Source organism: Diplotaxodon limnothrissa, linkage group LG5, assembly GCF_057381915.1.
Source record: "Diplotaxodon limnothrissa isolate DT_005_m linkage group LG5, D_limnothrissa_male_GT1.1, whole genome shotgun sequence".
NCBI lineage: Eukaryota > Metazoa > Chordata > Actinopteri > Cichliformes > Cichlidae > Diplotaxodon > Diplotaxodon limnothrissa.
The window spans coordinates 443,848-469,118 of NC_140600.1; the positions used below are offsets into that span (position 1 = coordinate 443,848).

General features: G+C 41.7%; 1 protein-coding gene across 1 annotated transcript; it reads right to left on the reverse strand.

Moving 5' to 3' along the window:
- Positions 1-392: 392 nt before the first annotated feature.
- Positions 393-19,901, reverse strand: arfrp1 (ADP-ribosylation factor related protein 1). The gene is made up of 7 exons (XM_085352930.1): positions 19,551-19,901; positions 18,611-18,698; positions 18,198-18,280; positions 5,783-5,864; positions 3,151-3,221; positions 2,684-2,784; positions 393-1,666 (listed from the first exon to the last, which is right to left on the reverse strand). Exons 1-7 carry the CDS (start codon positions 19,659-19,661, stop codon positions 1,579-1,581), a joined length of 624 nt encoding a protein of 207 aa, XP_085209056.1. The 5' UTR covers positions 19,662-19,901; the 3' UTR covers positions 393-1,578.
- Between the last annotated feature and the right edge of the window lie 5,370 nt (positions 19,902-25,271).

Consider the following 25,271-nt stretch of genomic DNA (forward strand, 5'->3'; position numbering starts at 1 on the left):
CATCTATCATAAAGTATAAGTGACTGGCAGAAAAAGTGAATGACAAATATCTGCTTTGACATTGATTCGGCAGAGATTAGTAAGACTTCAGTGTCCTGACTTTATAAACTTCATATCGATTTATTAAATCATTTACAGTATTCCTGCAAACTGATGTTTGATCCTTTGGTGCTAGAGCTAAACCACATCCATGTATAAGAAACTATTAGAAAAGTATTTTTTTCTTCTTTCAAGAGTTAGACCAAATTAATTTTATGCTCACATTACTGGGATTTTAAATTTACAGACTGGAAAAATCAAAAGTTCTTTGTCCCCATTTATTCATCAAGAATTCTTCTTTTTAATAGTCATGGGAATCTAAATGCATAGTGATAAAAAAAAATAATGCATGCAAAGATTTAAAAATCCCATGATCACAGTTAAAGTGGCACCTGAACAATTTGAACATGTTTGTCTAACTTAAATAAATGATAGTTATGGTATGAAATCAACACATAAAGCAGGGACCAGAAGAACAAACAGCACAGAGAAGTGCGTGGTCAGCTTCTCGAAGTCTTTGAAAGTCTTCAGCAGGAACATTATTCCCAAAGAAATGTCTGTCCAAACTCTTCCGTCATTTGACAACTGGGCCGTGATGTGGTAACTGTGAAGAGTTTATCATTCATGTAATTCTCTTTATCAAACTGACTACATCGATACACATTTGTACTGGAAGAGCAATAGTGTTTGCAAAAGATTCATATTTGTGGTTGTGTAGGATTGGTTTGTGCACTTATTTGACTCATTATTATCTCTATTGGTCAAGTTAGTTGCAACAAATAACTCTGAAATTGAAACAGCTGGAATTGAACCACAGGATGAAAGACTAAGGTTACAGCTAATGATATTTCAAAGTTTACCTGTGGGAACCAACTGGGCAATACTAGTATAGTACAGCTCTGTTTTTAACTGTGATACAGGCACATCACCAGCGGAGGATTAGGAATTGTTCATAAAAAGCCAATTCCTAAATTCCTAATGTCAGAAGTGGATGCTAACTTTACAGTGACTCTTTCCAAATGCTGAAAATTGTGTAAGGACAGCACGGATCAATAACTAATAATTCCTGTCTTATGCCTAATGACAAAAAAGAGAGACCAACCTAGCTAAATGTAAACTGTTTATATGTTAAAGGTTCTAATGATGGAATACTGCAGTATCGTTAAGTTCATCAAAAAAACACGGATCATTGTTTATTGAATCTGATAGTGTGAAAAAATAGCGCCCATCAATGCTTGTATATTTAATGCGTCAGTGTTCCTGTGCACTCAAAGTGCTCCATATAGACGCTGCAGCACTGATCCCAGCAAAAGTAAACGACACACCTTCAAAAAGTGTAGGCACAAACAGGCAGACGTCTGCTCACAGTACATCTGAATCTATGTTTGTTGATAAAAACATTATGATGAAGTCCAAAAAGCAGAAATCCAAAGAGTCACAGGAAACACAAGGTGAGAGTTATCAGCTCCAGGGCTTAACATATGGAATGTCCTCAAGGAGAAACTCGTCCAAAATCACAGTGGAAAGATGACAAACATCTTATGTGATGTCCTTCTGTCTCGGTGGCCGGTGAATGTTTCTGACCACACACTTCACCATCCACTCAATGCCTTCATTCACGCCGTCCCTGTACGGAACAAGCAGATTGTTTCATATTTCTTTTAACATCTACAGAGTGTGAAATTATTTAAGACTAACATTTCATTGAAAGCAATACAAAAACACATGAAACGTTAAAACTAAGGCATTTCCTAATATACGCTCATTTTGAATTTAATACTGCTGTAGCTGCTGCCCGGACCAACAGCAGCTACTTAGCAATGATCTGGCTAGAAAAAGGTGAGTCTTTGAAAAATGAAGATGGGCCAGTTCACCAGTCTGCAAGCAGACAACAGTAAACAACGAGGACTGAACTCAAAACGGTGCAAAATATTTCTTCACAGAAAGGACAAGGCTGAAAGCTCAACAGCTGGGATGTTACTTTAAAAACAGACAGAGTGGAAATCACTGCATCTGCTGAGAATTACTTGTGAAATCCACTGCATCCACTAATGTGACTTTAGACAAACAAAAACAAATGCTAATGTCTTCTCTGAGGCTCAAGCTCATTTAAGTTGGGTTGAGGAAAAGGAGGGCTGTGCAATCACATTCTGAAACATCCACCCTTGTTAAAAAAGGATGACCATCCATCTTACAGTTCAGAAGAATCTGTGATGGTGCAGTTTTCTATTGATCGTGGCACGATGAACTTTGACCCCATTAATGCTGCTGGAAGTGCAAACCTGTCAACCATTAAAAACCTCTGGCACACTTTGAAAATGAAATGAAAACATTACAAAAAGGTCTTTTGACTATTTCCAATTAAATTTAGGATTTTAATATTTGGAAATCACCACTTTGTGGTTGTTTTTGCATTTTAAGTGAAGGGACTGTAATTAAATGTGAGAAAACGTTTGATGCAATGTTATTATTTGAATTGTTGAAGACAGTCCTTGTCTATTAACAGATGTGATCATAAACTTAAATTGATGCAAATTTGCATTCACTGTAATTGAATCAAATAAAAACACAATGCTACATTGCATCATGTGTGAGAGCAAGCTGTTGCAAACAAAGTCATCATTTAAAACTGTTGTAGTCTTACCCTGTGAGAGCAGTGCAAGGCTGGACTAAACAGTCTCTCTTGCCAATCTTTGGAGCACAGTCACTGAAGGTTGTTTTAATGTCGGGCACCGACAAACAGTTCTGAGAAAAAGAACATACACAAGACTGAAGGCAGTGACCAAGTTCAAGATTCTAGGTCATTATTGTCAACACACACACAGTGTACAGCGTCCCGAAATGCTGTTTCACCCCAACCACCTCAATGGTGTATTTATGAGAATATAAAAAATACATCTCCAAGAGATATAAAACTAGAAATTACAAATAAATAATAACTCGCTAAATTTGGGTAAAATTAAGAGATAAGAAGGTTCTATTACTAACTATATCTATGTCCAATACACAAAGATAGGACAGAGACAATACGAAGTGGATTGTGCAGTAGGTATTGAATACCAGTGCATGTGTAATGAATGAATGCTTGGTGTGAATAAAAAGTCCAGGTACCGGTACATCTTGCTTATTAGCCAGCACGAGGAGCGGAACGCCTTCCAGTGCCTCACTGCTGATCATTTTCTCTGGAAGAGAAGAGAGATCAATCACTGATTCAATAATACAGCACTCTGAGAAAGTACCTGCACCTTTTCTGATTCCTTCATTTCTCATCTCATATTCGTCACACATTTCAGATCTTCAAACTGATCGTAATATCAGACAGATTGTCCCTGCGTCTGTGTGGCTTCCTCCCACAGTCCAGAGACATTCACTTAGTGGAGTTAGGTTAACTGGTGAGTCTAAATTGTCCATAGGTGTAAATATGAGTGTGAACGGTTGTTTGTCTCTGCTGCTGGCACTCTGTCCATAGTGTTTCGCCCTATAGTAGCTTGGATAGGCTTGAAGTTCAGACTGCCCTTCTCTGTGCCAAGCTGGTCTGGACGAATGGAAGGCTCCGTAACATGTTTTGTCTCCAAATAATTAAACAGTTTATCCTTTGCACAGAATGCTCTGATGGTATTTTGTGACAATGGTGGGGAAATAACCTTGTGGGGATAGGTTAATTGATTAATCTAAATTGTCACTAGGTGTGAATGTGCGAGTGAATGTGAGTGTGAATGGTTGTCTGTCCCTGTGTGTTAGCCCTGCGACAGACTGGCGACCTGTCCAGGGTGTACGCCGCCTCTCGCCCTATGACAGCTGGGATAGGCTCCAGCGCCCCCCGCGACCCTGAAAAGGATAAGCGGAAGCGAATGGATGGATGGATGGATGGATGGATGGATGGTGGGGAAATAACCTAAAATGATTTTATGCTTGTTATTCTTCTTTGCTAAAAGACATGCAGACTGCTGTTGCACTCTGCTTTGTTGTTTACGCCCCTGCAAAGTACAATTAAGGCCTAACAAAGACAACCTGAGTGTGTGTGTGTGTAATAGATTACGTCAACTATTAAAATCGTGGACAACTAATTTAATAGTCGACGTGTCGTTTGAAGCTTTGAAAGATCACAAAAGACGCAGGAATAAGTAGCAGGATTTACGAGTGTAATAACGGACTGAAACAGAAGATGGCAGCACTGCATGTACAAGGATGCCAGCTGCCGTTAAACCCCGAAGAAGAAGAAGAAGTAGCTCTGTCCCAGAATTCATAGCGCAGCCCAGCTCAGTTTCCAACAATGGCGGCAGCTAGTTAGTTTTAATATTACTCTTATTATTCTTTCTGGGTCACAAAATAAACATTTAACATATTTTCAGGCAAGAATGTAGCTGTGCAAACCTCAAATATCTGCTCAGTTTATCAAGACACCACATATTTTCAAAAGCGCTCCGACGTTTTCGCAGACGTCTGTTACCCACTAGCTCGATAGCTAGCCGGGGGCAAGGTCACTAGAGCCGTGAGAACACCGGACTTCCGGCAAATCGTTTTCAAACCCCCCGCCGTCTTTCGCTACTCAGGTTAAACATGATATATAAGTCACTTAGATAACTTAAAAATGTTATTGTTTGTTATTGTTTTTCAGTATTTTATTTGTTCCTGAGTAAATCGGTTTGGCTGAGATTAAAGTTTTTACACTGAATAAACGTCAAGCAGACAGCTGATTATCAGAAGTGTGAGATGCTCGAGAATTTACTCCGGTGTCCTGTTATATTTTAGATAGCAAGGAGTTTATTAAACTTCACCGAAACAATCTGCAAATTTCATTAAAATTTAATAAACTATCATCTTGTCTTTATTTTTAGTTAGCACAGACCTTACACACTTAAAGCTGTAAGCTAATGATAGTTATATAAGAGCAGATGCTGCTGGTGCAATAAGCTGTACGTTTTACGTTCAATGGATGCATGCTCTGATTAGTCGACTAATCGCAAAAATAATCGGTGACTAGTCGACTATCAGAATAATCGTTTGTGGCAGCCCTAGTGTGTAAGGCCATATATTACAGACTTCCATAATAGGGCTTATATATACTGTGATGTTTATAGTAACCGTTATGACTGCATTTCTAGTTATAAGGTTTGGGTGGAAATGATCTCTTCACACAGGGACAGGTCGATCTGAATACCTTTTTAACCTTAATAAACAAAATCTTTGTTTATTTGACCTTATTTGGCCCTGAAGAAGAGTTCTGAGATCCAAAAACCTCAAATATAATAACCTATATGTGGCAATACAAACAACTGTAGCAAACAGCATAGTTTTGTCATTTTGACTTTCAGATTAATCTACTGATCTTGAAGGCGAGGTCAGAGATCAATATTTTTAATATTTATGCAGGACTTTCTATGTGTTATATTTTCTACTTGTGAGAATCACAGTTTATATGTTCTAAGGATTTTTGTCACTTTTTGAACAATAAATCATGAAGTTTACCTTAAAAGATATCGGTGCATGCAAGCCAAATTTTTATGGATCGTTAACATGACCCCACAGTTTTTATCAGAATTCACACAAACATTTTCAAACTATCATGAAGACAGACAGAAGGTCGAAGGCGCGCACAAACACTAGCAAAAACAAAACCTCCTTGGCGGAGGGATTAAGGGGCAAGTGCTTTGTCACAGCACTATGAATGTCAGAAGAAATATCAATGTTTCCATTTTTCCATTTGTTCAGTAAATAACACAGAGACAAGAAGGTTACTCACCAAAGGCCTCCTTTGATTCTGACAGACGCTCTTCATCAGTTGAATCTATCACATAGATGACTCCATGGGATTCAGCGTAGTACTAGATACAACCATGAAGAGGAAAACACGTCACAACATATATGTATATATATATACACACATATATATATATATATGTGTGTGTATATACATATATATATATGTGTGTGTATATATATATATATATATTAGAGCTGGGCGATATGAGATTTTTTCATATCACGATATGTTTTTTTCATTTCAGGCGATAACGATATCTATCACGATATGAGCCAAATAACTATATTTGTAAGATTTAAATGTGCCGTTGCTCACAAGTAAAATGTGAAATAATCAGCAGCTTGTTTTTATTTAAATATTTATTTCCCATAATAAGTTCAACAGGGTAGATGTACTTAAGGAACATGAGACTTTTTCAGATAAATAAAGGCAAATATTGCAAACTACACAAAAGGCAGCCGCTAAAGCGTTTAAGTTTCAAAATAGAACAAACGAAACAGACTAAACTGTCAATTCCACTTAGAAACAAAATATTAATTCTAAAAATAAATCTTAGTTTGTTTTACAGAAGAACAGACAAAACTGACTAACTTTTGTCAATATCAAATAAACTGAGAACTAAAAGGAAATTCTCAATCTCTCCTTGTTGTATAGCTGAGCTTTTCAAACAGTTTTAACAGTTACTTTAGTCTGACAAAAGCCGAATGACGAATTAGCGCTTCCAGTCAGAGACTGAGGCTACGTCCACACGTACACGGGTATTTTTGAAAACGGAGATTTTCCGTCTTCGTTTTAAAAAATAATCCCGTCCACACATAAAGGCAGAAATGAAGGAAAACGCTGCTATGAACATGCCAAAGCAGCAGGTGGCGCTAGATTCCTAACCGTGCCGAAATGTTGGCCAATCAGAAGTCTAGAAGCCTCGGTGGGAAAAAGTAAACAAAGCTGGGGCATAGAAGCAGAACCGAGTCGTATGTGTGGACGGACAGTAACTGTGTGTATATGTAAGCATTTAAACACTGCAGAGAGTAGAATTAACAGTATTGTAGAAATTCATTTCACCGAAACAATAACGTGGCGCACAGTGTGACGCATGCACCAGTTTATTGTATTTCCAGACTTGTTTTCGGCACAATTTACAGTGCACGCTACTCTGTTTTTGTCAGACTTGAAATAGCCGAAATACCTTCACACTACGGAACTTCTATGGCTCTTCCGTTCGACAATCTCTCCGGCGTTGGAACCATCATCTGTTTTCTCTTCGGTCACGCTCGGTTGATTTTTCTAGTCGGCACACTCATTTCCTCCATTACCCGCTGGCTGCTTCCCAAACAAACACACGTGCGGCTTGGCACTTGTGCTGTACGTAACAAGTCACGCGACGTGACGCAGCGGCTGTGATTGGTTCGGCTCTGCGCTACTTAATTTGGATTGGCTGACCTTTTTTTTTTTTTTTTTTTTTTTTGAGGACAAGAGCGGCGAGGTCTATCGCGATAGCGTAATTTCTCTATCGAGTAAAAGTTATATCGCGATACATATCGTTATATCGCCCAGCTCTAATATATATATATATATATATATATATATATATATATATATATATATATATATATATATATATATATATATATATACACACACATACATACACAGACACACATATATACATATACAAAAAACACCCAGCACGCCCCTGCGGGCGGTTTATCCTTCAAGCTCGGGTCCTCTACCAGAGGCCTGGGAGCTTGAGGGTCCTGCGCAGTATCTTAGCTGTTCCCAGGACTGCGCTCTTCTGGACAGAGATCTCCGATGTTTTTCCCGGGATCTGCTGGAGCCACTCGCCTAGCTTGGGAGTCACCGCACCTAGTGCTCCGATTACCACGGGGACCACCGTTACCTTCACCCTCCACATCCTCTCGAGCTCTTCTCTGAGCCCTTGGTATTTCTCCAGCTTCTCGTGTTCCTTCTTCCTGATATTGCTGTCATTCGGAACCGCTACATCGATCACTACGGCCGTCTTCTTCTGTTTGTCTACCACCACTATGTCCGGTTGGTTAGCCACCACCATTTTGTCCGTCTGTATCTGGAAGTCCCACAGGATCTTAGCTCGGTCATTCTCCACCACCCTTGGGGGCATCTCCCATTTTGACCTCGGGACTTCTAGGTTATACTCGGCACAGATGTTCCTGTACACTATGCCGGCCACTTGGTTATGGCGTTCCATGTATGCCTTGCCTGCTAGCATCTTGCACCCTGCTGTTATGTGCTGGATAGTCTCTGGGGCATCTTTACACAGCCTGCACCTGGGGTCTTGCCTGGTGTGATAGACCCCAGCCTCTATGGATCTTGTACTCAGAGCTTGTTCTTGTGCTGCCATGATTAGTGCCTCTGTGCTGTCTTTCAGTCCAGCTTTGTCCAGCCACTGGTAGGATTTCTGGATATCAGCCACCTCCTCTATCTGCCGGTGGTACATACCGTGCAGGGGCCTGTCCTTCCATGATGGTACATATATATATATATATATATATATATATATATATATATGTATATATACCCAGTATTTTTCTCGCCAATGTCCGTTCTCTGGCAAACAAAATGGATGAGATACGGCTCTCCATCACTAACAACAGACGGATTATGGACTCAAATGTCATGTTTTTCACCGAAACATGGCTGAACAACAGCTGCCCGGACAATGCTATCGAGTTAGCAGGACGCCACACACACCGAGCCGACAGACTAGCAGATGACTCCGGCAAGACCAGAGGTGGAGGTTTGTGCATTTATATTAACAATGCTTGGTGCATGAACTCCACTACTACTGAGAGTCACTGCTCACCTAATGCGGAGTTTTTAATGGTCAAATGCAGACCTTATTATCTCCCCAGAGAACTCACTTCAATCATACTCACTGCCGTGTATATCCCCCCCGACGCTAATGCTAGGTTGGCCATGAAAGAACTTTCTGCAGCCATTAACAAACACCAGAATAAACACCCCGAGGCTGCTTTTATTGTTGCTGGCGACTTCAACCACACCAACTTAAAGACAGTCCTCCCCAGATTCCACCAACATGTCTCCTGCCACACCAGAGGAGACAAGACTTTAGACCATGTGTATTCCAACCTGGCTGGAGCCTACAAAGCCACACCCCTCCCCCACATTGGACAATCGGACCATCTCTCCCTGTTCCTCACACCTCGGTATTCACCACTCATCCAACGTGTGAAACCTGCTGTGAGGACAATTAAAGTGTGGCCAGAGGGGACAGACGCAGTGCTCCAGGACAGATTTAAAAACACAGACTGGAATATGTTCACCCACACAGACCTGGACCAGTACGCCTCATCTGTACTGGATTACATCTCCAAAACCACAGACAGTGTCACCACCCAGAAACGGATCACCATGTACCCCAACCAGAAGCCTTGGATGAACCGGGATGTTCGTCTCCTCCTGAAGGCCTTTAGGTCAGGAGATGCACACGCCTACAGTACAGCCAGGGCTAATCTAAAGAAGGGCATCAAAAAAGCCAAACACCATTACAAAAAGAAGGTAGAAGAACACTTCTCCAACTCCAACCCCCGACGCATGTGGCAAGGACTCCAGACCATCACAGACTACAGGACCACCAAACCCTCCCCCGCATCCTCTGATGTCTCCTTCCTCAACGAGCTCAACAACTTTTATGCTCGTTTTGAGCGAGGGAACCCCACAATCACAACCAAAGCAGACATGACGCCAGACCACCAACCTCTGACTCTCTCCCCCACCGATGTAGGAGCGGTGCTGAGCAGGATCAATGTCCACAAGGCTGCAGGTCCTGATGGCATCCCCGGGCGTGTTCTCAGAGCGTGTTCTGGGGAGCTTGCAGGAGTGCTCACAGACATATTCAATCTGTCCTTGGCCCACGCTGTGGTACCGGCCTGCTTCAAATCCACCTCCATCGTCCCGATACCCAAAAACTCCAACCCATCTTGCCTCAATGATTACCGCCCAATAGCACTCACCCCCATCATCACTAAGTGCTTAGAGCGACTGGTCCTAGCACACTTCAAATCCTGTCTCCCCCCCACCCTGGACCCCCACCAATTCGCATACCGCCGGAACAGGAGCACAGAGGATGCAGTCTCCATCGCAATGCACTCTGTCCTCTCACACCTGGACAACAACAACACCTACGCCAGAATGCTGTTTATAGACTTCAGTTCAGCATTCAATACAATCCACCCCTCACAACTCATCAGGAAACTGACAGACCTGGGTATCAGTTCCCTCATCTGCAAATGGTTACTGGACTTCCTGACCAACCGCCCCCAACATGTCCGGCTGGATAACCGCCGCTCATCTACCATCACAATGAACACCGGTGTACCACAAGGCTGTGTGATGAGCCCTTTCCTCTACTCCCTCTTCACCCACGACTGCAGACCTGCTGATGGTTCCAACACCATCATTAAGTTTGCAGATGACACCACGGTGATTGGCCTCATCAGTGACAACGATGAGGCCGCCTACAGGGAGGAGGTGGATCATCTGGCTGAGTGGTGCGACAGAAACAACCTGCTGCTTAACACCGAGAAGACCAAGGAGCTCATCGTGGACTACAGGAGGAATGCTGACCCACATCCACCCATCCACATTAAGGGGACGGCTGTGGAGCGTGTGAGCAGCTTCAAGTTCCTGGGAGTCCACATCTCCGAGGATCTCACCTGGACGACCAACTGCTCCAAGCTGGTCAAGAAGGCTCACCAGCGCCTCTTCTTCTTGAGGACTCTGAGGAAGAACCACCTGTCCTCAGACATCCTGGTGAACTTCTATCGCTGCACCATCGAGAGCATCCTGACCAACTGTATAACAGTCTGGTACGGGAACTGCTCTGCCTCGGACCGGAAGGCGTTGCAGAGGGTCGTGAAAACTGCCCAGCGCATCGCCGGAGCACCACTTCCTGCCATAAAAGACATCTACAGGAAGCGGTGTCTGAAAAGGGCTGGGAAAATCATCAGAGACCCCAGTCACCCATCACATGGACTCTTCACCCTCCTGCCCTCTGGGAGGCGCCACAGGAGCCTCCGGACTAAGACCACCAGGTACCGGAACAGCTTCTTCCCCACAGCTGTCAGACTCCTGAACTCTGCCTCCTGACATCTGACCCACGTTAACACATGGACTGAACATACACACACCCACAATGGACAACTGTACCCTCAAACACACAATAATAACATGGACTGAACCACCACTCACAACCACTAGCACTTTATATAGCCTCTGTAGAAACTATCTACACCCTCACTTATCTTAACTGCACTACTGTATAGCTCTGTGTAAATAATCATTCTGTACATTCGATAATCTTTAATCCTACAACTGTTTACAACTTGCATAGTTCCCATTTCTGTATAGCTGTATATCCCAGATTCTGTAAAGTTATTTATTTCATATTCTGTATAGTTTTTCATATTTATATCCTGTTCATATCCTGTACATAGCTTGTACTCACTACAGCCTGTACATACTTATAGTTATAGAATATTCATAACATACTTCATACCGTGTACATTATAACATACCATAATAGACCCATTTCTGTAATATACTCACATATCTATATTATTGCTAATATATATTGTAATATATCTATATCACTAAAGCACTTCTGGATGGATGCAAACTGCATTTCGTTGCCCTGTACCTGTGCATGTGCAATGACAATAAAGTTGAATTCTATTCTATTCTATATACACACACACACACACACGCGCACACATATATACATATACACATATATGTATATATATATATATATATATATATATATATATATATATATATATATATATATATATACACTAGGGGTGCAACGATATTCGTATTGATATTGAACCGTTCGATACAGTGCTTTCGGTTCGGTTCGCATATGTATCGAACAATACAACATTTGTAATTTATTTTATCAACTTTCCTTCTGAAGATGCTGTCTGTGTTGAGCGCTCAGTGAATCTGCGTTCGACTACTCCGCCTAGGCTGCACTGTCGAGCGCAGATCCACTGAGCGCTCAACACAGACAGCATAGTCAGAAGGAAGAGCGCAGGGCAAGCTAGCGAGACAGAAGTTAAGCTCCCCCACCCTCATTCAGATCTGGCGTTTGGAATTATTTTGGTTTTCATGTGACGTATGACCCTGAAGGTAAGCTCATGGACTAAAGTAAAACAGTATGTTGGATGTGCCATGCAATGCTCAATTACATGGGTGGGAGCTAGCGTGTTAGCGCAGTTAGCTCGTTAACGTGTTGGCTGTCTAGCCCCACGCACGGGGCGATCGGCGGTAGCTCGTTAACGGAGATTTGCCGTGTTGTGGCGTTAAGGTCATTTCAACGAGATTAACCTGAAAGCACTAGTGGGAACACAACGAATATGACTGCACATTTACGCCGACATCATCCTAGTGCAAAGACAAAAACAACAAGCATGCTACTAACTTTAGCCGAGTCATTTAGACAGCTGTTAGCACATGATTCTCCTTATGGGGACCTGATATGTTTAATATGCTGCTGAGAATATAGCCCAGAAGAAGCGGATAGTATAGCTTTTATTTTGGAAAGAGACATTTCTCTGTAATAAACTCTCTTTTCCAAAGATGAGTGATTCCTCAATCAGATACAGAGCTCGCAATATCGCTAGCCCGACGTCCTGGGGATAGCGATTTTTTTCAGTCGGGCTACCAAAATCTATCTCTTCCCTGCCCGTAGGGCTATTGTAGGAAGGAAAAATATATGTCAATGCTTTTGCATTCTTTCGGAAATGTAGCTGGGTAATTATGTCATTGGCATCGGTGAGCCACTGTCAATATGTGACATATTGGTCAGGAAAGCGATTCCGCTCCCTGAAGACCAACACAGAGAGACTGAGGAGAAGCTTCTTCCTGCAGGCGATACGGTCTCTCAATCACACCACCACACAGTACTGACCCACACATATGGTTCTTACACACACACTGGACTTTCTGGACTTTGGTTTTGCACAACACTGGTCACTATATTCTTCATTTCCGGTTAATACTTGTACAGCTGCTGTTATTGTGTATATATTTATTTATATTTAGATTTCTTCATACATTCTTATATAGTTCTATATTGTGTATTGTGTATTTTGTTGTACAGTTATTTTATTTTCAACTTTAATTTATATATTTATCTGTATCTTATTCTTCCCAGTTAAATTTACCCTTCATTCTAATTTGTGTTGTACAGTTATTTCATTTTTAACCTTAATTTATATTTTATTCCTTCCTAGTTAAATTTACCCTTTTTAATTTTTCATATTTATTTCCTTTCTTATTCATAGCCTTTTCCTTTTTTGTTTTCTTTAGGTCACGAGCAGTTGTCCAAGCATTTCACTACATATCGTACTGTGTATGACTGTGTACGTGACAAATAAAAAATTTGAAATTTGAAATTTATTGAAATCGTGTTTGAATTTGCGCTTGTTTTTTTGCTTTCACTTTGCAATCGTGCGAACTGTGTATAGAGAGCGACAGCACTGATCTGTGAGTGATGATAATTTGTGCACCAATTCCTCTGACATCGTCTTATTAATCGTTAGCACATGATTCTCCTTATGCTGCTGAGAATATAGCCCAGAAGAAGCGGATAGTATAGCTTTTATTTTGGAAAGAGACATTTCTCTGTAATAAACTCTCTTTTCCAAAGATGAGTGATTCCTCAATCAGATACCGGAGCTAGCGATTTTTTTCAGTCGGGCTACCAAAATCTATCTCTGCCCTGCCCGTCGGGCTATTGTAGGAAGGAAAAATATATGTCAATGCTTTTGCATTCTTTCAGAAATGTAGCTGGGTAATTATGTCATTGGCATCGGTGAGCCACTGTCAATATGTGACATATTGAAATCGCGTTTGAATTTGCGCTTGTTTTTTTGCTTTCACTTTGCAATCGTGCGAACTGTGTATAGAGAGCGACAGCACTGATCTGTGAGTGATGATAATTTGCGCACCAATTCCTCTGACATCGTCTTATTAATCGTTAGCTTACTATGCAAACATGACAAGTGAAATCTCCCGCAGCTTAAACATGTGAGAGGTTGATCGCGCAGAGAATCGCTGAGCTTATGTGAGTGTGTGTGTAAAAGCAGCAGGATATATATTTTAGTTCTGCTGAGCCAAATAAGACAGGTCAGGGTGAAGAAGTGACAGCCAAAGAAAAGCTTACCACAAAACGGAGAAGTTATGACAAATCAGACTATAAGGCAAAAAGAAAGTGCAGCTTTATGGTTTCATGGACAAAAGAATTTCTGTGGCTGCAATATGACGAGCTAAATAACCAGGGCTGCACATAAGTGGTCCGCAGGTGCGCATTCGCTGTCAAAATAAAAAACAAGCACAAGGGTTAGGGTTAAATTTAAAAACTGTACTTTTGAGTTAAAATATATATTTATAATTTTAATAAATGACAAATTAAAAAGGCATGAACATTTTTTTTTGTATCGAAAAGATATCGAACCGTGACACCAAAGTATCGAACCGAACCGTGAGTTTTGTGTATCGTTGCGCCCCTAATATATATATATATATATATATATATATATATATATATATATATATATATATATCTGCGGTCTTAAAGAAGGCCCAACAGCGTCTCCACTTTCTGAGAATCCTCAGAAAAATGGACCTGAAGAAGGAGCTGCTGACCGTCTTCTACTGCTGCTCCATTGAAAGTGTGCTGACATATTGCATCGGTGTGCGGTTACAACAGGGCAATAGCCCTAATCAATGTAAATAGCTGACCTGACTGGATACCTCCCTGGACTTTTTTAGGGGGGAGGTAACAATGTTTAAAACAATAACAATAATAATATTTATATTTATAACAAGGTGCAATAATAATTAATGTGCAATAATAACAGTGTGCAATACACATACACGTATTCTTCTTTTTTATACTAAGTTAATATACTGTGTTGTTTGTTGCGTTGTGATGTGTCATATTGTGTCGTGTTGTGTTATATGTAGTGCCGACGTAGGACAGTTTTTCCAATTTCATTGTACTACTGTACTATGTATGACTGTGCAATGACAATAAAGAGTTATCTTATCTTATATAAATTCACGGTTCGGTTCGGTTCACTCATCTTTGGAAAAGAGTTCATTACAGAGAAATGGCTCTTTCCAAAATAAAAGCTATACTATATGCTTCTTCTGGGCTATATTCTCAGCAGCATATTAAACATATCAGGTCCCCATAAGGAGAATCATGTGCTAACGGCTGTCGTAGGCTACGTTCACACTGCAGGCGAAAGTGCATCAAATCCGATTTTTTTGACCCTATGCGACCTATATCCGATCATGGTGTGACAGTGTGAACGGCACAAATCCGATATTTTCAAATCCGATCTGGGTCACTTTCGTATGTGGTGCTGAATCCTATACATATCTGATGTTTTAGAAAGCGACTGCTGTTTGATGGTCATGTCGCATTAAATCCATCTTTTACGTCACTGACCCAAGACAGACTCCAATTATCAGCGCCGGAGAAGACATCGCAAGCGCTTCCTGGCCATCCAGTGTAGATGTTAGTGAAACTGTTGGGAAGACAACGTGAACATTTTATTTGTTCTGTATAATCTGCAGATTCTGACAGAACTCTGCAGCTATCCTTTGAAGCAGCGCTCCTCTAAAACAGCAATAAGGATCATTATTAGGTTATTTACATTATTATGTAAATAACAAAATAACTTAAAGCAAAAATTGGGAAACGTAAAGTCCGAAGTCTTTATATTAAGGCCATCAGTCAAACAATGCTGTTGGTCTGGGTCTAAACAGAGCGCGTTGTGTGTGACGTCTTCTTTTGCGCATGCGGGCCGCTTTGAGCGTTCACACTAGAGCGCGTTTGCTGTCGCATTTTATTTGTAGTGTGAACGAGCAGACAAAAAAATCGGATTTGATCAAAAAATCGGAATTGAGCATCAAGACCTGCAGTGTGAACGTAGCCTAAATGACTCGGGTAAAGTTTGTAGAATGCATGCTTGTTGTTTTTGTCTGCTTCCACCTGTCTTTGCACTAGGATGATGTCGGCGTAAATGTGCAGTCGTATTCGTTGTGTTCCCACTAGTGCTGTCAGCGTTAATCTGAAATGACGTTAACGCCACAACACGGCAAAGTTAACGAGCTACCGCGGATCGCCACGTGTGTGGGGCTGGACGGTGTCAACACGTTAACGAGCAAACTGCGCTAACGCACTAGTTCCCACCCATGTAATTGAGCATTACGTGGCACATCCGACATACTGTTTTACTTTTGTCCATGACGCGCTTACCTTCAGGGTCATACGTCACATGAAGACCAAAATAGTTCCAAAGGCCAGATCTGAATGAGGGTGGGGGAGGTTCAATTTGCCATGTTGCAACGAGCTTAGCTTCTGTCTGCTAGCTTGCGCTGCGCTCAGTGGATCTGCGCTCGACAGTGCAGCCTAGGCGGAGTAGTCGAACGCAGATCCACTGAGCTCTCAACACAGACAGCATCTTCAGAAGAAAAGTTGATAAAAATAAATTAAAAATTTTGTATTGTTCGATACATATGCGTACCGAACCGAAAGCACTGTATCGAACGGTTCAATATCGATACGAGTATCGTTGCACCCCTAATATATGTTTATTTGGGTTGGTGGTTGTATTCCTGAAAGTACTGCTATACTGCAGTTAGCAAAAGCCCATTTCAGAAGAGCAATTCACTGCAGTAATTGGCAAGTAATTTAAAGACCCATATTTATTTTACACAACAGGACAAAAACAACATGTCAAATTCTAAAATTAAGAATTTCATCAAAATGTAACAAGTTTGTACACTTCCAGCTCTGTGTTTGGGACTTTGTAGTTCTTCAATGTATGTTTCGGCTAATTGTCGTGTTGGAAGATAAATCAACAACCGAATGTTGCTGCTGACTGCTTTAACCTCCTAGGACCTGGCGTCCACATATGTGGACATCACATTTTGGGTTATTTAGATCAAAATACTCAATTATGCTCTACAAGGGCCTGATGTCCACTCACGAGGACATTATCCTGCTACTGTTCTATCAATTTTTAAACGAATATCCTCATATGTAGCTCTTATTTTTCTAAAGATCTGGTAATCCTTTGTATTTATGTTCATCGGGCCCCAATATGCCCAACTATCAAAGAGAAATTAAAAATGCATGCCGTGGAAGAGTTTGGGTCTTAGGAGGTTAAGTTTACTTTCAAAATCTTCCTCCTTTCTTCATGATCCCTTTCACCTTGATGAGATTTCCAGTTCTAGACACTCTGAAGCATCCCCACACCTTAATACTCCCACCACTGTGTTTAAATGTGGTGTTCTGTGGATTGTATACCTCTACCTTCTTCCTCCAAACATAAGCAGCATCTCTAAGGCCTAAGAGTAGTAGTTTCGTCTCACCTGACCACAGGTGATACTTTCAGTATGCATAATGTTTCTCCAAGTTATCCTTAGCATACTGTCTGGCTTCAAGGTGTCTCTTCTGCAGAAGTGGACTTTTTCTTGGTGTGCAACTTCACACTCCATTCCTGCGCAGGGTCTCAGTGATTGTCTTATTTGAGACTGCAATTCGTGACTTTGCTAAGTCATTTAGTGTCTTAACAGTTGTTCAAGGGTCTTTGGCACATCTCTCATTCATTTTCTTTCCAGAGTTTGAAATCTTTTGCTTCCTACTTCTGCAAGGCTTGTTCTGTACTGTTAAGCTCTCTTTGAATTTTTCTGTGATACTTCTGGCTCCAGTTCTTGAAACGTGGATATGCTATGGTCATTGTGTATACCCATCTCCTGCTTTGTGAGCACAACTTTTCTTCTCAAGTCTAAACTGATTTCTTTTGTTTCTGGCATGATGCTTTCTCAAGTGACAGCTTCAACCCTTGCCTGATATTTTAATACTCAGAATAAATTAGAACATAACCCTCTGTTTTAGCTGGATTTTACAAACTTTAAAGATAACAAAGTTAAAACACAACATTGGACACTAGTGATTCGTGTTTTGGCTCAATCAAAAAGTCAGATTTTAGGGTGCTAATAATATCAAACCTGGTAATATTTTTCTAAGAAATCTGTTATTCTGTTATTGTGTGTAAACAGAAAAACAATATGCTTTCGAAAGTATTAGCATGTGTAAAAAGGCTATGTTGAAAATCCCTTGAACAACTTGGAAAATGTTGACAAAAACTTCTGGCCTCTGCAGGTGGTAAAAGGTGTTGCCAAATATATCTGTGTGGCCTGTCCAGGTGCAGTCTATGTATGCTAAACACAGTGAAAATATTACATCTTCAAAAATAGAAATACTATCTATGTTAGTGTAGAGGATGTGAAAAATTCCTCTTTTTTAACTCACTTTATCCCACAGAGACTGCAGCTCCTCCTGACCTCCCAAATCCCAGAACATTAGACGAGCCTTGCCAACATCAATTGTGCCAACTGTAAAGGAAAGCAAGAGATTCCCAAAAATGTTATAGATCAGCAGTTTAAATCAAGAACGTTCTGTGAGCTAGAAAGAAAGGTAGCATTAGAACATGAAAGATTACATAATTGCATTGATTTGTCCTTTTCTATACCATAACGGTTAAAATATGAAATTACAATTAATTCCTGCAGTTACTCATCAAAAAAGAACTAATAATCATTTTTCATTGTTAAGCAGTAATTACACACTCAAAAAGCAAGCGATTCCTGCTACTTTGACAAGGCAGGAGAAAACTGTGAAGGAGGTCATGCTGAAGCAAGCCCAACACTGTTACATTCACTTACTGTTCAGGCCAACTGTAGTGGTGATCTTGGATAAAGTCATCCCCTTGTAATTCTTACTAAACTTTGTTTTGGTCTGTTCCAGGAAAGTCTACAGACACAGAAAATAAGAGTAACCATTAGACTGGTGAATTACTCAGGTGATGAGCACTGTGTAAGTATCTGTGCATGTGTAAAACAAAATTAGCTAAACTTCAGGCAGCTCATTTGCAGGTGGTGGCCACAGACCATCACGCTCTCTCTTTCTCCTGCCTGATTTTTTCACTTTTGCTAGTGTCCTTGTCTTTGACAGGATCAAGTGGGACAGTTCATTCAGGCAGTCTAACCCCTTTAGAGTGGCACATTCATAAGTGATTTCTTATTGTTTGTGCTCCATTAATGGCCAGATTGATAACCGTCATTTACTTTAATTTTTTCACCCACTTATTTAGCTCAATCATCCAGGTAAGTTAATCCGTTCTGTAACTTGGGTTTTGTCCTATTTACTGTTCATGATTTCTTGAGACAAAGAGAGCGATAGACCACAAAGCTAACGTAAACAAGAGAACATAACACCGCTTTCAATAATAATAATAATGGATTGGATTTATATAGCGCTTTTCAAGGCACCCAAAGCGCTTTACAATGCCACTATTCATTCACTCTCACATTCACACACTGGTGGAGGCAAGCTACGGTTGTAGCCACAGCTGCCCTGGGGCAGACTGACAGAAGCGAGGCTGCCATATCGCGCCATCGGCCCCTCTGGCCAACACCAGTAGGCAAGTAGGGTAAAGTGTCTTGCCCAAGGACACAACGACCAGGACAGAGAGCCCAGGGATCGAACCGGCGACCTTCCGGTTACAGATGCGATTCCCAACCCCTTGAGCCACGGTATGCACATAGCCAATGCTATGTGCATAACCCAGTTAACCAATTATATAACACAACATCACTTTGATACCGTTTTTCCGGCGTTATCCAGTCCCAGGATCAAAACGCAGTATTCATCCTTCTGGAACATGTACTTATATAATCCAGATAATAAAGTGTACATCTTGAAAAAAGTAAACATAAACAAAAACGCGTCCGTGTTCGCTAGTCCTAATGTTGGCTAGGTAGCTTAGCTTAGCTATGAGGCTAAACAAGCAACACGCGCCACTGTGGCTTCATAATACTCCCACTAAACATGCCTGTGTGCGAGTAGGGGTAGAATAACATGTATGCACTCATAAAACAAGTCGGAAAGCCGTCGTTTAAAAGCACACTTCTACTATGATAGTCTGAACACAATGCTGTTTCTACGTGTCACGTATCTAGGAAGTGCCACTGTATGAATTATGGGAAATGAAGTACATATGGATTCTACCACATTACGTTAGGTGACGGTGTTTTAGATATAAAACTTCGTTTCCCAGGAGGAAGTTCGAAAGCGTGTTACATCATTTTAAAGAAAAACGCAACAAATATAGAATGAATTGATTTGTTCCAGTAGCCGTAGAAAGTTCAGAACCAGAGCGTTATTAAGTGAGTGCTGACAGTCTCAATAACTGTTTGTTTTTTAATGACGTTTCATCTCTCAGCCATTCAGAAGCGAGGACCTGCAAAGACAGTAAAACATTCTCTATTACAGCGTCAATTTACTTATATTAAACCCCTGACTTCATTCCTTCACCAAGCAGTAAGTCATGTTTTACTTAGGGCTTAAATACTTATTCATTTAATGTAATGCAAATCATGGACTTCTTTTGTCTTTCGGGGGGTGGGAAATATTCCATCTCTCTCTGTAAGAATAAAATGACCATGTTACCATAAAAATTAGAGACTTGTTGTTTTTTGTTTTTGTTTTGTTTTTTTTTTTTTGGGGGGGGGGGGTTGTAAATAAGCAGGCATAAAATTCAGCAGTGGAACAAATAATTATATCCCCTACTGTTTATGGATGCTGCTGAGTTGAAAGTGGAATAGGCTGAATGACGATTTGAACATTCCCTTTATTAAAATAAAGGTTTACAGTGGGTGACACCATATATTTAAATAATACAATATATATATATATATATATATATCAAGTTAAATATTTTATCCATCTTTCCACTTTCTTCTGCTAATCTGGACCCAGGTCACGGGGGCACCAGGCTAACCAGAGAAGCCTACATCTCCCTCTCCCTAGCCACCTCCTCCTGCTCCAAGGCGTTCCCAGGCCAGCCAAGAGATATGGGCTGTTTTCCAATTCAGGGGCTGCATCATTCGGAGGACCCGGCCTTTGTGGTCTACGTGGGCCGGGTCTTTGGAAGACCAAGAAGGCCTGAAGTGCGAGGCTTGTGAAATGGGACAGTCTAGCCTCCATCGCACTGCTCAGTTTGCCAAGCAACCTGAGCAGCGCAGCTGTTTGACAGAAATGAAGGAGAAATTTGTTTTTACATGTGCTTTGTTTGATTAGTTGAGTATCTGAGGCTGAGACCACAGGACTGTAAAACATGATTGTTGGGCTTCATTTCTGTACTGAACAGTCATTTCAAGGTTAGCTAGTAAATAACAATTAGCTAATGTTGTTCATGAGACTAAAATCATCTCACTCTGGTAATGTAAATATAATATGGTCAACAGCAAAGTTATTATATTAATCATTATTAGTTATTAGAGCAGTGAACATGAACTCTGTGTCAAATACTGAGCTTCAGTACAGATTCAAGTTGCAGTTATTTATATTTCCTATCACCTTAAATCTTCACTCAAAGACAAGTATCTTTGACAGTGTATATATTGATGTATTATATATATGTAAGAGACAAATATTGTTCTTTTAATATGTTGTTACTAAATTTGGCTCAATGCTTACATATATGTGTAAAAAGCAAATGTAGGAGCTGTGATAACTGTGTCTGATAGAATGAAGAGTAGACTGATATACGAAATATTCCTTTATTGGGTGAGAAAATCAGACCATGTCATAACTGCTTTAAGTCATACAGAATAGATATCAGAGCCTTAGACAGGCTGACTTCTGCTAAATGGGTCAAACTGGGCAGAAACACATAACATCCTTATAGAATATGATGTAACACTATAGATCAACTTAGCTCAGAATATATAAAGCATATAAACAGTTACAGCAATATGATGCAACAAACACAGCAGCTACTGATCCAAAATACTCAAAGCTTCATAGAACTGAAACAAACATTTTTTTAGGTCCATTCTGCTGCTGATACAGACTTTAGGTTTCTGAACATTAAACTTGTTGCTGCCTTTCATAGTGTGTAACTTGAAAGCCCTGAGTACTTTCTCCCACACTGAAAACACTGGGATGATACAATTATTTGAACATTACCTAATAAGACTGATTCAGGACAGACAATTGGTTATTTCTGCCTTTTGCAGAAAGGCTTAATGCAGTTTTTTGATTTTTCACAAAGTGTATTGTAGCAAAAATCAGCTGATTTAAAAAGCTTGATCAGTGTATGACATGATTAACTGTCAATATCCACAGGGAGAGTTAAAATATGAATAAAAATTAAAGTGTTGAAAAAGCAACTTGTTAAACAATTGTGGTGGGGGTGCTGAGCCTGCATCTGTTCAACTAGCCTGTTTTATGGACATGTGCCTTTGCCTCTGATTCTGCTAAAATCGCTTATTTGGTGCAACTAATGACTGGCCGGGCGCTTCAATGGGCTCAGGCAGTTTTAAATACCCAGCCCTCTGTGTCATATGACGTCTTTCTCAGCAAGTTTCGCTGTGTAATTGATAAAGGCGCTAGCTCGGATGCCGCAGGTCATCGCATGTTTTCTCTGAAGCAAGGTAGGAGGAGTGTTGCTGACTTTTCCGTGGAGTTCTGGATCCTGGCGGAGGAGTCGGGCTGGGAGGAGAAAGCACTGCGTGGAGCCTTCCTCAACAGCTTTAACGAGAATATTAAGCGTGAGTTAGCAACCAAGGAACTGCCTAAAGCTTTGTCTGCTCTAATCAATATGTGTATTAACTTAGACGACCACATGCGGGAGTTCGGCAAAAGAGGCGGGGATGGTCGGCGGCGTGCTGGGGGCACGGGTACATCTAGGGACCTTCCTACTCTGATGTGGAGAAGTGAGGAGGAGGAGCAACACGGGGATGAAGAGCAACCCATGCAGCTTGGCGGAGCCAAGCTTTCCTCCTCTAGACTGGGGAGCAAACAACGGACTGGTGAGTGCTTTCTTTGTGGAAAAAGAGGACATTTTGTTGACTCCTGCCCAGACCGAGTAAAAGAGTCGGCCCATCAGTAATTGTGGGGATACTGGCGGGCGCCACAACAAAAGTGTTCCCTCACCTCAGCTGCCCTGCTAAATTAATGTCTCACTCCCTCACTCACTCCTACTGCACACTCATTGACTCTGGTTCTGAACAAAATTTCCTAGACGAAGAGTTAGCCAAGATCTTAGGCCTGCCCCTACTTCCCCTTCCAGAGGTCCTGAAGGTCTCAGCCTTAAATGGCGGCCATCTAGCCTCCGTCACACATCGCACTCAGGAGGTTACACTCATTATTTCAGGAAATCACTCTGAGAAAATCAGTTTATTGGTATTCAAAGCCCCCCACACCCCACTGGTACTGGGATTTCCTTGGCTCCAACATCACAACCCCCAAATCGACTGGGCCAAAGGGTGTGTAACTGGCTGGAGCACGCGGTGTCATGAACAATGTTTACTTGCCGCTGTCCCGGACAATCCCGGGACCGCCTCTGCGAAAAGCTCCTCACCCCCCTGAACTTTCCTTGGTGCCCGCCGAATACCACAACCTCGGCCAGGTATTCAGCAAAAGTAAGATAAGATAAGATAAGATAAGATAACCTTTATTAGTCCCACACGTGGGAAATTTGTTTTGTCACAGCAGGAAGTGGACAGTGCAAAAGTTATGAGGCAAAAATTAGAATACAATAAGAATAAGAATACAGTACACAACTGTACAGAATAGAATAAAATAAAATACTATATACAGTAGAATAAAATAAAATAAATATACAATAAGATAAAAATAGAATACAAATACAAATACTATATACAACTGAGTAAAAATACAACGATGACAGAAAGGATTATTGCACTTAGTATTATATTATATTAAATATAATATATTAAATATATTAAATATATTATATTAAAGGCGTTGTCTTTGCCTCCACATCGGCCTTACGACTGTGGAATTGACCTACTCCCAGGCGCTCCCCTGCCAACAAGTCGGCTCTACAGTCTGTCTAAACCGGAACGCGAGACCATGGAACGCTACATAACGGAGTCTCTGGCCGCAGGTATTATTCGCCCATCTACTTCGCCTTTAGCAGCAGGATTCTTTTTTGTAAAAAAGAGAGGTAAGAGCCTGCGTCCCTGCATTGACTTTCGAGGGCTGAACAAGATCACTATTAGGAATAAATATCCACTCCCCCTGCTGGCCTCAGCATTCGAACTACTACGGGGGTGGGGTCCTGTTCACCAAACTGGATCTTCAGAACGCCTATCATCTGGTTCGCATCCGCAAGGGTGACGAGTGGAAGATGGCTTTCAACACCCACCTGGGGCACTTCGAATACTTAGTGATGCTTTTCGGTCTTGGTAACGCCCCTGCAGTCTTCCAGGCCCTGATTAATGATGTGCTCAGGGACTTTATTAACCATTTTGTCTTCGTGTATCTGGATGACATTCTGATTTTTTCCAGGTCGCAGACTGAGCACATCAACCATGTACGTCTGGTTCTACGGCGCCTATTGGTGAACCGCCTTTTTGTGAAAGCGGAAAAATGTGAGTTCCATGTGCAAACTGTTTCTTTTCTGGGTTTCATTGTGGAACAGGGGCGTTTGCGAGCTGACCCGGCCAAAGTCAAAGCCGTAGTGGAATGGCCTATTCCCAAGACCCGCAAGGAGGTGTAGAGGTTCCTGGGCTTCGCCAATTTCTACCGCCACTTTATCAGGGATTTCAGCAAGGTAGCCCTTCCTCTAACCAACCTAACTTCTCCTATGTTGTCTTTCCAGTGGTCCTCCGCAGCCCAGCAAGCGTTTGATCGGCTCAAGCACCTGTTTTCCTCTGCTCCGGTCCTCGTCCAGGCAGACCTCGGCCGGCCTTTCATCGTGGAGGTGGACACGTCCGATTCGGGCGTGGGGGCGGTTCTCTCCCAACGGATCGACGGCAAGCTGCATCCCTGTGCGTTCTTCTCCCGCAGGTTGTCTCAGGCCGAGAGAAATTATGATGTGGGCGACCGGGAGTTGCTCGCCATCAAGTGGGCCCTCGAGGAATGGCAACATTGGCTGGAGGGCACTGAGCAGCCTTTCGTGGTGTGGACGGACCACAAAAATCTGGCGTATCTCCAGGCAGCCAAGCGACTCAATGCCCGACAAGCCAGGTGGGCCTTATTTTTTACTCGTTTTCACTTCTCCATTACTTACAGGCCCGGTTCTAGGAACACTAAGCCAGACACGTTTTCGCGCCAGTTCGCACCTGTGACCGATGAGGACGAGAAGGAAAAACCCATCCTGCCCCCCACCTGCATTGTGGGTGCACTGACATGGGTGGTCAGGGACGCCCAGCGACAGGAGCCCGACCCTGGCACGGGCCCAAAAGGGAAACTGTATGTTCCGGCCACGGCGCGTAGTCAGGTCATTCACTGGGCACATACTGCCAAGTTTTCGTGCCACCCAGGTAAAAATCGCACTGTCTCCTTTCTACG

Bases quoted from the DNA above. Each gene is read 5' to 3' on its own strand.
- arfrp1 (XM_085352930.1), bottom strand. From the start codon at position 19,661: ATGTTTACTTTTTTCAAGATGTACACTTTATTATCTGGATTATATAAG. The intron at 5,865-18,197 runs GTGAGTTAAAAA...GGTTGTATCTAG, and splicing joins TGCAGTCTCTGTGGGATAAA to TACTACGCTGAATCCCATGG. The intron at 1,667-2,683 runs GTAAGACTACAA...TGTTCCGTACAG, and splicing joins CCTTGCACTGCTCTCACAGG to GGACGGCGTGAATGAAGGCA.